At 49.3% G+C, this 15,566-nt stretch overlaps 1 protein-coding gene across 1 annotated transcript in view; it reads right to left on the bottom strand.

The window, feature by feature from the left end:
* The window catches only part of ITGA2B (integrin subunit alpha 2b), a 131,615-nt gene that overhangs the window by 102,581 nt on the left and 13,468 nt on the right, over window positions 1–15,566 (bottom strand). Inside the window, exons 4-6 of the mRNA XM_063963177.1 lie at window positions 9,401–9,569; window positions 4,637–4,686; window positions 2,804–2,849 (exon numbers count right to left, since the gene is read on the bottom strand). Coding sequence (XP_063819247.1) covers window positions 2,804–2,849; window positions 4,637–4,686; window positions 9,401–9,569 — 265 coding nt within the window. The remainder of the gene's footprint in view (window positions 1–2,803; window positions 2,850–4,636; window positions 4,687–9,400; window positions 9,570–15,566) is intronic.

Genomic DNA, 15,566 nt, shown 5'->3' with positions numbered 1-15,566 from the left:
CTACCAACATGCCCTTCAAACCTCCCCATCTTTGTAAAAGCTCCCTATGTGAACCTAACCTTTCCTGATAATCTGTCACCGCTGGCAATGAAGTCTGTTTACTCCTCTCGTCGTCCTGCCCTTGTACTTGCCCACCAGACCCCATTCTCTCTCATCATTTCTGCTCTCTCTTTCAACTTTTGCTCACACCTCAACCCCCACTTTAACATCTTCCCTTCACAGATCTGTCTCCTCCATCTTCTAACATGTCTTCATCTCTCCCATTTAAAAAACAACAATAAAAAAAACTCCTGTTGATCTTTATGCCTCTTATACTATCACTACATCTCTCTTCTGCCATATGCCCCCAAATCATTGGAGCAATCTGTCTTCAACTACCTTTCCTCTCACTCCCTCATTGACCTCCTTCAATCTGGCTTCCACTTTCTTCATACCTCAAACTGCCCTTACCAAGTCCACCAATTACTTTTTCAACACTAAATCTTAGGGTCACCATTCCATTTTTATCTTTTTTGACCTTACAGATGCCTACAACCTGGTCAACCACACTTTCTTCCATTCAAACCCTCTGTTCCTTCAGACTCCGTGAGTCTGCCCTCTCATAAATGTCCTCCATCCTTTCAAGCAGATCCTTCTCTGTCTCTAGCTCTAACTCTACCTTCTAGTTTCTTCTTCTTCTTGTGCGTCTTCCCAAGGTTCTGCTCATGGGGGGTAATTCTGAGTTGATCGCAGCAGGATCTTTGTTAGCAATTGGGCAAAACCATGTTCACTGCAGGAGAGGCAGATATAACATATGCAGAGAGTTTTAGATTTGGGTGGGTTATTTTGTTCCTGTGCAGGGTAAATACTGGCTGCTTTATATTTACACTGCAATTTAGATTGCAGATTGAACACACCACACCCAAATCTAACTCTCTCTGCACATATTATATCTGCCTCCCCTGCAGTGCACATGGTTTTGCCCAACTGCTAACAAAATTCCTGCTGCGATCAACTTGGAATTACCCCCATGGTCCACAAATCTTCTCTCTCTTTACATGAACTCCCTTGGTGATAACATCAGCCATTCCTGGATGCTTTCTTAAACTCAATATGTCTAAAACTGAGTTTTGTCCCTCTCGAAGGTCTCTTTTCCCACCAATCTCACTTTGTTGGTAACACTATCCCCTCTCCTTTCCCCCAGTTCACTGTCTAGGTGTCATCCTCTCCTTCACCGCTCACATTTTTGTGATCTCTAATTCTGCTACTTTCCCTTTGGTAATATCTTCAGGATCACACCCTTCCTGGTCCTAGTGGTTACTAAATATCTTATTTATACCCTTGTCATCTCCTGCTTGGACTACTGTAACCTCTTACTCTCTGGACTTCCACTCTCTTAAATCTGCCCTCAGTGCTATTGCCCATCTCGTCTTCCTATTTCATCATTGTGATTCAACCTCTTTTCCCCCCACAACTCTTCACTGGCTCCCTTTTCCATTCCGAATCCAGTTTTAGCTCGTCATCATCACCTTCAAAGCACTCAATCACTCCTCCCCCTCCTACATCTCCGATCATCTTTATCTACTACCCCTTTCACAACAAGCCCCTGACCCAGGATATTGCCAGGCAACCTGGGTCCTTGACCAGTGTTGAATATGGGACCAACTCAGGTAGTCAGCAGGTTTCAAGCAGCTGTGACACAGCTTGAAACCTGTTCAAAATCCATGTTTTTAGTCTGAAAGGAGTATTCGCAGCATCTTGCCCTCCCTGCTCTTCCTCAGATTGTCACGTTGCCTCCATACCAAGGGTGTAGCTACCATAGGTGCAGGGAGTGCAGCTGCTATGGGGCTCAGAGCTGAAGAGGGGCCCACCTTCCCTGTCAAATGACATGTGTTATATACATTTTTCACTATTGGGAGTACATAATGGCCCTTACAACCTTTTGCCATGGTGCCTGCAATATTTATAGGTACAATATGCTCCTGGACCTACTCATTGTAATGTGGTATAAAATGAACTGGAGGGCATTATAATGTTACATAATATGGACTAGGGACACTGTAATGTAGCATAATACAGTATGAAATGGGTATACTATCTACCATAATGTGAGTTGGGAAAGCTGTGTTACATAGTTTATACTGGCAGCCCTGCAATGTGACATAATATGAACTAGGGCACTGTTATGAGGCATAACAGTAACAACTGCTGCAGAAAGGTGTCTTTCTAGAAACATTGAGACAGGGGCCCCTTCAAAATTTTGCTATGGGGCCCACAAAGTTCTGGCTACGCCCCTGCTCCATACTGTTTACCTCCTTCCACTCTTACATCCCAGACTTCTCCCATGCTGCTCTCCTCCCCTAAAACGCACTCCCCTAGTCTATCAGATTTCCCTAAACACACAACTGTTCAGTAAAGCCTACCAGCACTCCGCACACTCTTAACACACATCTGCTGTCCTCCCTCCTCATCTCTTCAAAGTTAACCTACAAGTGTATCCCTTTGGGCTGTAACCTGCCAGGAACAGGACCCTCCACATCCTTTTGGTTCTCACCCTGCACTTTCTTGGTCTTCTGTGCGCCCCAACTTAGAGTTACACTCCGTGACCTTGATCTCATATGTCTGCTCTTCCCGACCACAAGGCCATATTACTGAAGCAAACCAGGCACATATGATGTCCTTGCTGAGCTGGAAGTTTTGTGATACAGTATGATTCACAAAGTAAGCAAATGTGCTTTGTGGTTGCCTTTATGTCCAACTCCTCATGAGTCTTTGAGGAATTAAAGGAGAGTATCGAGTGGAGATGTAGAGGGAAGATACATACCTTCAAAAAAGTAGCCTCCTGGTGCTCCAGCTAATAGAGTCCCATTCTGCAAGGTAAAATGGGGTATTTAAAGCCATGATGGATCTTTATAGTGGCAAATAAAAACCAGGGACAAAACAGATTTATTTAGCGCCTTTACTTCCTGACTATCTGCCTACCCAGAACCGCTTTCCTCTTCATTTACCAGTAATTAAAACAAAAGGTCTCGTTTCAGTTTTCCAAATTAGTTTCCTAACTAAAGGATATCTTTGCTACCTAAAAATAAGAGTTATCTTTAATTGTGGAGGGTTTTTGCTAGGAATAGTTCATAAAACTCAGCCCCTCCTATTTCCAGTACTACTACTGCAAGCAGTGACAGCCAGAAGAATGGGAGGTTTTGCTGACTGCAATACAGCATTATTCTCAGTTGAGCTCTCATGTGCTGCCATGTAACCACTGACACTGCAAAGCTTTCAATAGCCCAAAACTCTGCTTAAGGAGTCCACCTCCACTAAGGAGTGGAGGTGGGCAGGTGGCTGGCCAACAAAGTAAGAGTAGAGTGTGGCCCTCCTAGAAATCTAGAGGCCCAGAATTTCTTAGTACCGTGGTTTTTACTGTGTCAAGGGTCGGTTTCTGGGGATGGGTCCAATTTCTACATGCACAAGGAGTAAGAAGATCTACAGCTGATCATTTCTGTTTTGAAATTTTTTCTTATTATTTTCAAACTACATTTGTGCATTAATTGTTTATTAGTCTTACAGTAACAGTATTAAGCCTTGTGACTATTTTTTGCCATGCTAAATCAAATTTAATAATGTCAGTCTCTGTTTTCTTAAGGGATTATGGGGCTAATTCAGACCTGATCACTGCTGTGCGTTTTCGCACAGAGGACGATCGGGTCTGAACTACACATGCGCAGGCGCCGCAGTGCGCCGGCGCATGCCAGAGGTGCAATCGGCATCTCTGCCCAGCGATCGCCTCTGCCTGATTGACAGGCAGAGGCGTTCGTTGGGCGGGAGGAGGCGGGCAAGGTACAGGCAACGCAGGTGTACCCGGAACGTGCAGGGGGTGGGCCGCGGCAGCTGCATGATGTCACACGCAGCCGCTGCAACCCAGGGAGCGATGGGTAGCTCCCTGACAGCGTGCAGGAGCTGCGCTGGTAGGGAGCTACTCTTCAGGTACAAAAGCATTGCCGCCGTGCAATGCTTTTGTACCTGTGCGGTGGGGGTAGGGCCTGACATGCGGGGCGGACTAGCCCTGTGCTGGGCGTCCCCCCGCCTGTCAGGGTGGCTGATCGTAGCCGTACAAAATTTTGCATGGCTACGATCAGGTCTGCATAAGGCCCTGTGTGTAAAATATGTTTTTGGAACACTACACTGAAAGAGATAATTATTTGATTAACAATTAATATGCTAAATTGGGTTGTGAATTCATTTGAAATGTCACACAGCAACTAAAAAAAAATTCCTAAGTGTCAGCGATTGAGCTAAATCAGTAACTTGTTTTAACAGTGAATGCCAAGTAGGACTTTGAGAGTTTTAGTAATTTTTAGACAGACCAGGTAGTTTTGTTTGGCCTTTGTCACACATGCCTTGGTGGGTCTTAATGTGACACACATTAAAGATGATTAAAAGCGTATTGGTAATTGTTTCAGGCATATAAATACATAATATGTTTCCAATCTATCTTTTTTAGCTAATGTCATAAAGGTCAAATATAGACTGGACACAATGTACAGCCTTGGTGAGGTTACACATGGTAAAAAAACAAAAAACACCACACTATAAACTAGTTTGCTTTTAAAAACGTTGTGTGGCAGTAGTGTGGTAGACATTAATCTTCAAACAAACTTACCTTACTTATTTCTGCACTGAATCCAATCTCACAGTAGCGCTTATCTCGTACTGTGTATTAACAAGAAAAACAGACATTATAACACCTCAGAAATACTACTAGGCCTGCCACAAGCTCAGGAGGACACCCGAGTGTGTGTGATGGCCCATATCCCATTGTGTGTCCTTATAAATAGCTAATAAAACTGAGGAGGTGGGCACATAGTCCCCACCCCCACTCCCTCTTGTCCCCCATCATAAATTCAAACATCAGATTCATCTTAAAAAAAAAAAGGAAAGAAAATATTTTAAAAGACAAATGGCGGAATTTAACAACATCACAGTTTGCCGGAGGTGGAGGATGCCGGCCAAACTCTGATGTTTTTTTTTAAAGCGGCAGGCATTTGCAAAGCATGGCCAGCATCCCGCACCTCTGGCGGACTCGGATGGCATTACATCCCACCGCGTGAATTAAAGCCAAATGACAAGAAATTACAAATAAATAAATAAATTATATATATATATATATATATATATATATGTAAAGATCATGAAACAATGGCAGATCCTGCAGGTCTGCCATGTTAGATCAGGACCTATAATATGCTTCAGGTCTGATTTAAGAAACTACTGACAGACCACTTTTTCAGTTTGGCCCTTAAGTAGCCGCAGAGTTGCCTCCATTTGTGATTTATACAAATTCTGCTGTACTTCTCAGTATAAAATTATATATATATATATATATATATATATACACACACACACACACACACACACACACACACACACACACACACATTATATATACACTGCTCAAAAAAATAAAGGGAACACTAAAATAACACATCCTAGATCTGAATGAATTAAATATTCTTATTAAATACTTTGTTCTTTACATAGTTGAATGTGCTGACAACAAAATCACACAAAAATTATCAATGGAAATCAAATTTATTAACCCATGGAGGTCTGGATTTGGAGTTACCCTCAAAATTAAAGTGCAAAAACACACTACAGGCTGATCCAACTTTGATGCAATGTCCTTAAAACAAGTCAAAATGAGGCTCAGTAGTGTGTGTGGCCTCCACGTGCCTGTATGACCTCCCTACAACCCACACAAGTGGCTCAGATAGTGCAGCTCATCCAGGATGGCACATCAATGCGAGCTGTGGCAAGAAGGTTTGCTGTGTCTGTCAGCGTAGTGTCCAGAGCATGGAGGCGCTACCAGGAGACAGGCCAGTACATCAGGAGACATAGAGGAGGAGGCTGTAGGAGGGCAACAACCCAGCAGCAGGACCGCTACCTCCGCCTTTGTGCAAGGAGGAACAGGAGGAGCACTGCCAGAGCCCTGCAAATGACCTCCAGCAAGCCACAAATGTGCATGTGTCTACTCAAACGATCAGAAACAGACTCCATGAGGGTGGTATGAGGGCCCGATGTCCACAGGTGGGGGTTGTGCTTACAGCCCAACACCGTGCAGGACGTTTGGCATTTGCCAGAGAACACCAAGATTGGCAAATTCGCCACTGGCGCCCTGTGCTCTTCACAGATGAAAGCAGGTTCTCACTGAGCACATGTGACAGACGTGACAGAGTCTGGAGACACCAAGGAGAACGTTCTGCTGCCTGCAACATCCTCCAGCATGACCAGTTTGTCAGTGGATCAGTAATGGTGTGGGGTGGCATTTCTTTGGGGGGCCGCACAGCCCTCCATGTGCTCGCCAGAGGTAGCCTGACTGCCATTAGGTACCGAGATGAGATCCTCAGACCCCTTATGAGACCATATGCTGGTGCGGTTGGCCCTGCCTGGGTTCCTCCTAATGCAAGACAATGCTAGACTTCATGTGGCTGGAGTGTGTCAGCAGTTCCTGCAAGATGAAGGTATTGATGCTACGGACTGGCCCACCCGTTACCCAGACCTGAATCCAATTGAGCATATCATGTCTCGCTCCATCCACCAATGCTACGTTGCACCACAGACTGTCCAGGAGTTGGCGGATGCTTTAGTCCAGTTCTGGGAGGAGATCCCTCAGGAGACCATCCGCCACCTCATCAGGAGCATGGCCAGGCATTGTAGGGAGGTCATACAGGCACGTGGAGGCCACACACACTACTGAGCCTCATTTTGACTTGTTTTAAGGACATTACATCAAAGTTGGATCAGCCTGTAGTGTGTTTTTCCATTTTCATTTTGAGGGTGACTCCAAATCCAGACCTCCATGGGTTAATAAATTTGATTTCCATTGATAATTTGTGTGCGATTCTGTTGTCAGCACATTCAACTATGTAAAGAACAAAGTATTTAATAAGAATATTTCATTCATTCAGATCTAGGATGTGTTATTTTAGTGTTCCCTTTATTTTTTTGAGCAGTGGTGTGTCCACTGAAACGTTGTAAACTACATCTGAGTATGTAATTTTGATGTTATGCACGAGTGCCACGTCCTTGTCTTGAGAGAGAGATATATATATATATATATATATATATATATACACATATACATACACACACACACACGCTTTGCTCCAGCACTCGGCTCCGCCCCTGCTATGGGGCTGACTTGCTCAGGTGCCTTCCTCCAGGGGTACAACCCTTTGCATAACACCAGAGGACAATAATGAGGCGGCACTCGGAGTCTTGTGATGTATCAACAAAATGTAATGGTGCACCATTACATTTTGTTGATACATCACAAGACTCCGAGTGCCGCCTCATTATTGTCCTCTGGTGTTATATATATATATATATATATATATATATATATATATTACACATACATACACACACACAAATAGGGATCACAGAGAAATAAAATGTGTATTCTCACTATTAGCACATGTTGACTCAGTTGGGCTTACCTATTCAAGGCCTAGCCCCAGATATGGCAGCTTATTTCTCAAGATCTGCTGATACTCATACCAGTCCCGCTATTCGGACACTGTCCCGCTGTCCATCCCGCATCTATTCAATGCGGGGAGTGAGCCAGGGGCTGCCCAGCTGCTCAGGGAGCGCTGGGCACGCCCCCCAAATGACTGAAAATGGGTCCTCGGCATGTGGCCACGCCCACACTGTTGTAGCCACACCCCTCCCACCCAATGCCACGCCCCTTTTCCGTGAGTGTCCCGACTCAGGTTTCCAAGTTGGGAGGTATGGATACTAATACCCCTTTCACACAGCCATAAATTTCCCGGGTTAAAACACATGAACGCGCATCAACCCGGGAAATTTCTTGGTGTGAAAGGGTACAGGGACAAAAACCCGGGATTTCTGTCCCTACATTTCAACCCTGCAATCGACCAGGGTTGGTCCCGGGATCGTCCCTGGAACCTGGACAGTGTGAATGGTGCAGGGACATGTCCCACCTTCCCGGGGATGCCTCTGCTGATGCCGATTGGCTATTCAGGGCACTTCCTGGTCTTGTGGTTTTTCTGAGACGCCCATTTTCAGAAAATGCAGGGCCATCCCGGGTTCAGTATGAAAGGTGCAGACCCGGGATGTCTCGGCAAAAAATGCTGGTGTGAAAGGTGCCAACCCGGAAATGTCCCTGCATGAGCCCGTGGCAGAATTCCCGGGTTTTGTCCCTGCATTTCTGGTGTGAAAGGGGTATAAGTGGCTACAGAACCTACCCTGCTAGTTGTTTTGTAAACCAGATCTAAACCTTGAAGCTGAAGCTAAGGGGCCCGCTTCAGATTTAGAAGCAAGGCAGAAAAATCATGTTTGTAACTGGAACGAACCATTTTGCAATGCAAGGGGAGGAAATGCATTTATATTTTTTCTGTGCAGGGTACATACAGGCTGCTTTTGCATGTAACCTACAAATGTTAGACAGCTTTATTTTTACACTGCAATTTATATTTCACTTTGGACACACCCCACCCAAATCTAAATCTCTCTGCACATGTTACATCTGCCCCACCTGCAGAGCAACAGGGTTTTGCCCAGTTGCTTGCTTTTTTGGTTTGCTTCGACATCTGAATAACCCCCTCCCTCCATGGTGGTCATTCCGAGTTGTTCGCTCGTTACCGATTTTCTCTATATTGCGATTAGTCGCTTACTGCGCATGCGCAAGGTTCACAGAGCGCATGCGCTTAGTTATTTTACACAAAAGTAAGGTATTTTACTTACGGAATAACGAGGATTTTTCATCGTTCTAGTGATCGGAGTGTGATTGACAGGAAGTGGGTGTTTCTGGGTGTGTGCGAAAAAACGCTGCCGTTTCTGGGAATAACGCGGGAGTGTCTGCAGAAACGGGGGAGTGTCTGGGCGAACGCTGGGTGTGTTTGTGACGTCAAACCAGGAACGAAACTGACTGAACTGGTCGCAATGGCGGAGTAAGTCTGGAGCTACTCAGAAACTGCTAAGAATTTTCTATTCGCAATTCTGCTAATCTTTCGTTCGCAATTCTGCTAAGCTAAGATACACTCCCAGAGGGCGGCGGCTTAGCGTGTGCAATGCTGCTAAAAGCAGCTAGCGAGCGAACAACTCGGAATGAGGGCCCATGTACTGAGCATACAATGCAGACCTTGTGAGGTCCTGAGGCAAATCCTACGGATATGATTTCTTCAACAGAGAAATAGTATTCCTGCAGTAACATCCTTCCACCTCTACAAATAAAACCTACAATGGTCCATATTGTGCCTCAAACTGACATTGACCCTTAATTTGTGTGTACAGCGCTAGCTTCTTATCCACCACTGAATACACAAATTACTATTGGTGATGTAGTATGAGGTTTAGGTGCTGCAATTTTACTTTTAGACAACATAAAAACTGCTGTTAAACATACCATAACTGCTTTGATGTACTGCTTCTATTTTTATTTCCCGGCATGGAGCGAATTCATAGAAGTTCTTCAGATCAGCCGTTAAGTAGCATGCCCCTGTGGGAGTTTTACCAGATTCACGTGACCAATCGATGGAATCTATGTAGTTAAAATGCTGGTAAGGGGCACAGGCCTGTGAGCAGTAAGAAAGGTTTTGAGGAGCTGGAAGAGTAATGCCACTAAGAAAGGATCATGTAACCATACTGTATTAGACTTATGTCACAAATGGTATCTGGGGAATTAGTAGGCTGCATTTCCATCAAAGTCATGGCTTATGGAGAACTAACTGCATTTTCAGGAATATTGGTTCTTCTCAAGTTAAACATTAACATACTGTATGTAAACTACGTGCGACCATGATGTGCAGCTGCGCACAAATTATGGTACAGTGACATTTATTTTCCTATGTACCCTTAATAGGCTGCAAACCAAAAAGAGCAATGTTGTAAGTGTTCTGATGGCACAACGCATTGCTTAGAAAGACTGCGTAGGTCACGAATGTGGCCGAGACAACATAAACTCACCGGCTGGGCTATCGGCGCGCCTCTTAATGCATCACTCTGGCACGGAAGGGGTTACAGTTTTTGTGGGAGGAACGTAAGAAAAACTGCCTGGATTGTGATTGGCTGGATTCTGTATAGGGGCTGGTCTGACATACATATAGTCTTCAGACCTAAGGCATCCTGCCTCCTTCCTGGTTTTCCGTGAGACTGATAAGTACCACTGCATTATTATTGCTTCATTAATTTTAAAAATCCTTTTATTTCCTAACTATCTCTCTCTGGTTCTTTCCCTATTCTTCCTTCTATCCTCTCCCTGCTTTCTCCTATACCTTCTACCTTTCCTTTATGGGGCCCCCTCCCCACTCTCCTTTTTTGCACGGGCCACCGGACCTTTGCGCAACACAGCCTTCCCCGCCCTGGCTCATGGACTCTGCTGTGGTCCGCGAGGCCCGGGGCAGACCCGCTGCAGCTCCTGTATGGGGGACTTCGGGCGCACGCGGCCGGGCCCGGCCGCCCGCCCATGCTCCCCGTCTCCGTCCCCGCCGCTGGCCGCGGCGGTGGACGGAGCGGCGGGGGTCCGTGGCATCTGAGGCGGCCTGACAGGGACGGTGTTCTCCCGTCCCTGAACCCGCCGCACGTGGCAGCTGGCGGCTGCGCGAGTCGCAGGGGGAGTGGACAGCCCTCCCTCATTGCGGCTCGGCGGCTCCCTCCCGCCAGCCACCATATCTTCATATAGCCCTCGTGGCTTAGTTTTACTGCATCAAAAATAAAAAAATAAAAAATAAAATGTCTCGCTTACTAAGGGGGTCTTGTCACGACTATCCAGCGGGCTAGCGGGGGGGCCCGCGCATGCCAGCACTCATGCAATCACCAGGGGGGCCCATATGAGGCCTACTCCCTCTGGTGCTGCTACCTACATTCCCTGCCAGTCGGCGCCCTCCCGCGTCAGGGCGGGGCGACACGCCCGCTCTGCGGTTGCGGATGGGCTGTTGCCGATGGTCTACATTGCAGGGCCCATCGGGTGGGGGCGGGCCACATCCGCCCGCGGTGGGACGTGCCCCCTGGCCTCTCCTGCCATGGCTTGGGACCCGTGGCACCCGCCCCCTTTCCATTTTTGGCTCGCGTGTCGCTTAGTATTACCACCAGCCGTGGCCGTGCGACTCCTGCCGGTCTCAGGCTGGGGTCTCAGTTGCCGGTCACTCGCCCCTTCCTGGGGCGGTGTGCGCAGGCGGGTGGTGAGCGAGCTGGCCCTCCCTGCGTCCAGACGTCTCCTTCCGACGCTGCAGCGGATGGCCCTCATTCCGACATTCCGCTTCCTCTCTCTAGCAGTGACGACTCTCCGGTTTTCTATCCTGAGGCCACTGCTTGGGATAGGTGGAGGGCGCGGCGCAGGCGGTTCGGCCGGGGTTTTTCTTGCGGCAGGACGGATGTCCGTGATACCTACCTGCGAGGGCTCATACGGGTCCTTGCTCCCGACGGGAGGTTTGCGAACCTCTCGTGGGGCGCTCGACTTGCGTGTCGGGTCTGATCTTAGAGCGCCTGCCGCGGCGGCCGCACCCTTGGTGGGCGCCACCGTCTTGTCCGCCATTTGTGCCGCTGTCGTGTCGGCGGTGGCTCCATTGTTATCCCCGTACCCGGGGGACTGGGGCGGCCCACTGCTTCTTTGGCGGATAGCATTGCGCGAACTCTTACCCCGCTCCTATCCTCTGGTGCGACGGTCGCCCCGCCAACACCGCTCCCGGTGGCTGCGGGACCAGTGGCACAATGTCTCTTTTGTCTCTCCAGCGTCCCCATCGTATCGGGAATGGCGTCGGTCGGTGCATCTACAAGTCGTCCGGAGGCTGCTGGGACGGCTGGAGTTCCCTCTCGTGCAGGTGAGTATTCACAGACCCTGATGGGTCCGAGGGGAGCGCGGTTGCCCCCGTAGCGGCTAGGGATCAAGTACTCAGTCCCGCTCCTCTAGCGAGGGTTACAGCGCGCATAGTTTTTTCCAGCATGCACATTAGACACTGGCGCAGGCGTCGGGGCACGGACTCCTTCCTGGCCTCCACGGCGGTCTGCACGGTCCAGCGTCACAAACGATGCGAGTGCTGGTGTTCAACCTCTTCAGCCTCGCAAGTGTCGTTCGAGTCGGACACCGTTTATTGCGCTACCACGGCAGTGCAATGTCGTCTGATGCCCCGGGACGGGATCCGTAAAGGCCAATACGTCAATATCTTCGCTCTCACTAGTGTTGATCGTTCAGCTTTCTTTCGGCTACGCAGAAACAGACAGGGCAGCGTAGCCGCTTTACGATCCTACCCTAATTGGGTTAGGTGCACGTTAATCTTTGCGGCGTGTTATTTAGAGACGCGCCCGGACAAGCACATGAACCTAGTGCGCTCTCAATTCCTTATACACGTGCTGTACCAGGAGTGTAACAGGTCTGCTGGGCGACGTTACTTTTAGGCTTCCGGCGCACGCTGCTCGGCCGGGAGATCTCAATTTTCGGTAAAATGGATGTCGAATTGTGCTCGTAGCTGACACAGGGCTCCGTGGGCACCGAGGAGGGCAGTACGGTGAGACGGTGGCCACAGCGGCCTGGCTCTCGTTCTGCTGCTTTTCGAGCGGGCCCATCCCGCACAGGGCATGGTAAATGCTTCGCTTTCCATAATGCCCAATGTGAGTTGAGTGGTCAGTGCCGTTTTCGTCGCTCCTGAATCGGCTGTGGCGGAGCCCATGGGATCACGGATAGCACCAGTCCTGGGACAGGGGGTAATTCCGGCTCGTGGACCCGGCAGAGTCGGGTTCCCGCGGCCCCAGGCGCTGTCCTTAGCCCCCACCCCAATTAGGTTACTGGCGCTCATACCCTGGCTGCTAGGGTACCCGCGGCGGGTGGGCGCCCAATTTTTGCTTGCGGGTTTCGCGTTCGGCTTCTCCTTACCGATATCTGGGCTAGTTGGTCCCGGGGCTGGTACGAACCTGCGTTCGGCTCGGGAGTTTCCGGTCGTGCACCGGCAGAATGTTCAGGCTGAGGTTTCGTTGGGCAGGTGGATAGGCCCCCCTCCCCCCTTTTCGGACCCCCCCCCCTTACCGTATTTGGTCTTGTCCCCCGTCGGGATAGTGCCCAAGAAGACTGCGAGCAAATATAGGCTCCTACAGCATCTTTCCTGTCCCCTGGGGTCATCCGTAAATGATGCTATCCCGATTATCAGTGTAGGGTCATTTACCTGTCCTTTGATTCGGCCATAGCCACCATTAGGTCCTTTGGAACGGGGGCCGTGATGTGTAACTTGGACATCCAGTCAGCATTTCGTCTTCTCCCTCTGCTCCCTTCAGCCTTTTGGTTTATGGGTTTTATATTGGGCGATGGCTTTTACATAGATTGGTGCCTCCCTATGGGTTGTTCTCTCTCTTGCGCATACTTCAACGGATTCAGTTCTTTCCTCCTTTGGTGCCTGGAGCATGCGACGGGCGAACGGCAAATTTCACGCGGCTTGGATGATTTTATTTTGATCGGGCAACAGGACTCAGATCGCTGCGCTCGCTTGTTACGGAGGGCACTCGCCCTCTTCGCACGCTTCAGGGTTCCGTAGTTTATATCGGACTTCCGATTTATTCGGTCGTCGGCCTCCGTAGGCTCCCTGTGGATAAGGTGTTACGTCTTCACGATGATATCCTTTATGCGCTTGCTGCGGGCAAGCTTACTCTCATGCAGGCTCAATCCCTGTTGGGCCTGTTTAATTTTGCTTGCAAAGTTATCCCCATGGGTGGGGTTTTTTCTGTAGGAAATTGGAGCGGCCGACAGTTGGCATTCGACGCCCGCATCATTTTCTCAGATTGTCCCTCGAAATTCGTCGGGATTTCTGTACAAGGGATGAATTTCTGGTTCGTTTCAGCGCCGTTTGTGTTGGGTGGGAGGCGGTCGTGTCTGGCACCTCCCTGGAGCTTTTCTCGGACGCCTCTGGTGCTTGCGATTAGCGAGCGCTTCACGACACACTTGCTGTTGCTGGAATTTTTCCCATACTGGGCGCATTGGAGCTCTGGCACTATGACCTGCGTAACAAACAGGTGGTCTTCTGGTGTGACAATTTGGCCGTGGTTTTTTGACATCATCAGGCAGGAGTCCACATCCTTGCCGGTACGGCGGGTCTTCGCGCAGATAGTCTTTCTATGCTGGGTGAACAACATTACGTTGCGAGCCACGCATGTCCCGGCCACGCGCCACAAAATTTATGGTACCCTTTCTCGCGGCGACTGGCAGCGGTTTAGGCAGTTGGCTCCTGCAGCTCTAATCCAAGGGGACTTCTGTCCTGCTTCTGTGTGCGGATTGGAGGATTTAGCCCACAGGTCTTTGGCTCCTGCAACTTTCGCGGCTTATCTGTCCGCTTGGGAGCGGTGGAGTCGCTACCTTCTGGAGAGGGGCCATAGTGGTAAGACCCCTCACTAGGCAGATGGCCCATAGTTGCATTGGATTCGGGATGGTCAGGGATGGTGGCAGAAGGCTGATCCCTGCACATCTGGGCAGCAGTCCCTCAGGGATGGTGGCAGAGGGCCGATCCCGGAACATCTCCTACATTTAGGATATTATTTCAATTATAATTTTGAGATATTTTCTTTTCATGTGCTGTCTGCTTTGTGCTGTGTGCTAAATATTTCGACCATCCCCTAGTTAGAGAGGGAGTTTTTTATCCAAGTTTAGATTTAAACAGGCCTTCCTCTCAGTCCATAAAAGCTGTCGACGTACGCCCCGACGGTTTGTGGTGTAGGATTCAGCGCTCACGATACGGGGATACGACGTACGCCCCAACGGTTTGTGGTGTAGGATTCAGCACTCACGATACGATACGGGTATACGAGGTTCGCCTCTTCATGGCGGCCTTTACGATGGCCTTCCACGGTGCGTTCAGGGTGGGTGAGCTGGTGTCCGTCTCTCGGACTTCTGCCTCGCCCATGCTGGCGGCCCACGTCGTCGTACGCCCCCACGGTTTGTGGTGTAGGATTCAGCGCTCCAAGACTGACGTAGTTGGCAGGGGGCTGTGGGTTCGAGTGGGGTCGGGCTCGTGTGCGGGGCATTTGTCCAGTATCGCGGCCAGGTCTTATTCGTCCGTACGGCCTCCAACGCCTTCCGGGTGGCTCGTCCATATTGACGGTTTCCTGTTGACCGCTTATCAATTTCGATCGGTTTTGGGACGTTGTATCTTATACCTGGGTCTACCTCTGGACGACCATGGGACTCACTCTTTCCGCACCGGCGCTGCTTCAGCTGCTGCTGCGGCGGATGGGTCCGAAGTCTACGTCCGGGCACTGGGTAGGTGGAGGTTTGGTGCAGTCAGACGCTATATCAGGCCTTGTCCTCCCAGTGCGCCCCTTTGAGGATTAGCTGCTCGTCGCAGTTGCACTTTGCGACTGCGGGGGCCTTGAGGAATTTTTGTTTTTATCGTTGGTTTTAATTGCGGCTTTTGCCGGCTGACGAAGTTTTGTGTTTTTGCCTCAAGTCAAATTGGGCAACCCCCTTCCCCACCCCCTGTTAGGGACGCAGGTTAGGTTACCCCTTTTCTCCATACTATGTTTCGTTCATTAACCTCAGTCACACCCTTCTTTTGCAGGAAGGCGGCTATGGTGGCAATGATCTGGTACACCGAGTC

Source organism: Pseudophryne corroboree, chromosome 3 (genome assembly GCF_028390025.1).
Source record: "Pseudophryne corroboree isolate aPseCor3 chromosome 3, aPseCor3.hap2, whole genome shotgun sequence".
Lineage (NCBI taxonomy): Eukaryota > Metazoa > Chordata > Amphibia > Anura > Myobatrachidae > Pseudophryne > Pseudophryne corroboree.
Note: the sequence above shows the minus strand (reverse complement) of the source record. Positions and strands in the feature narration are given on the sequence as shown.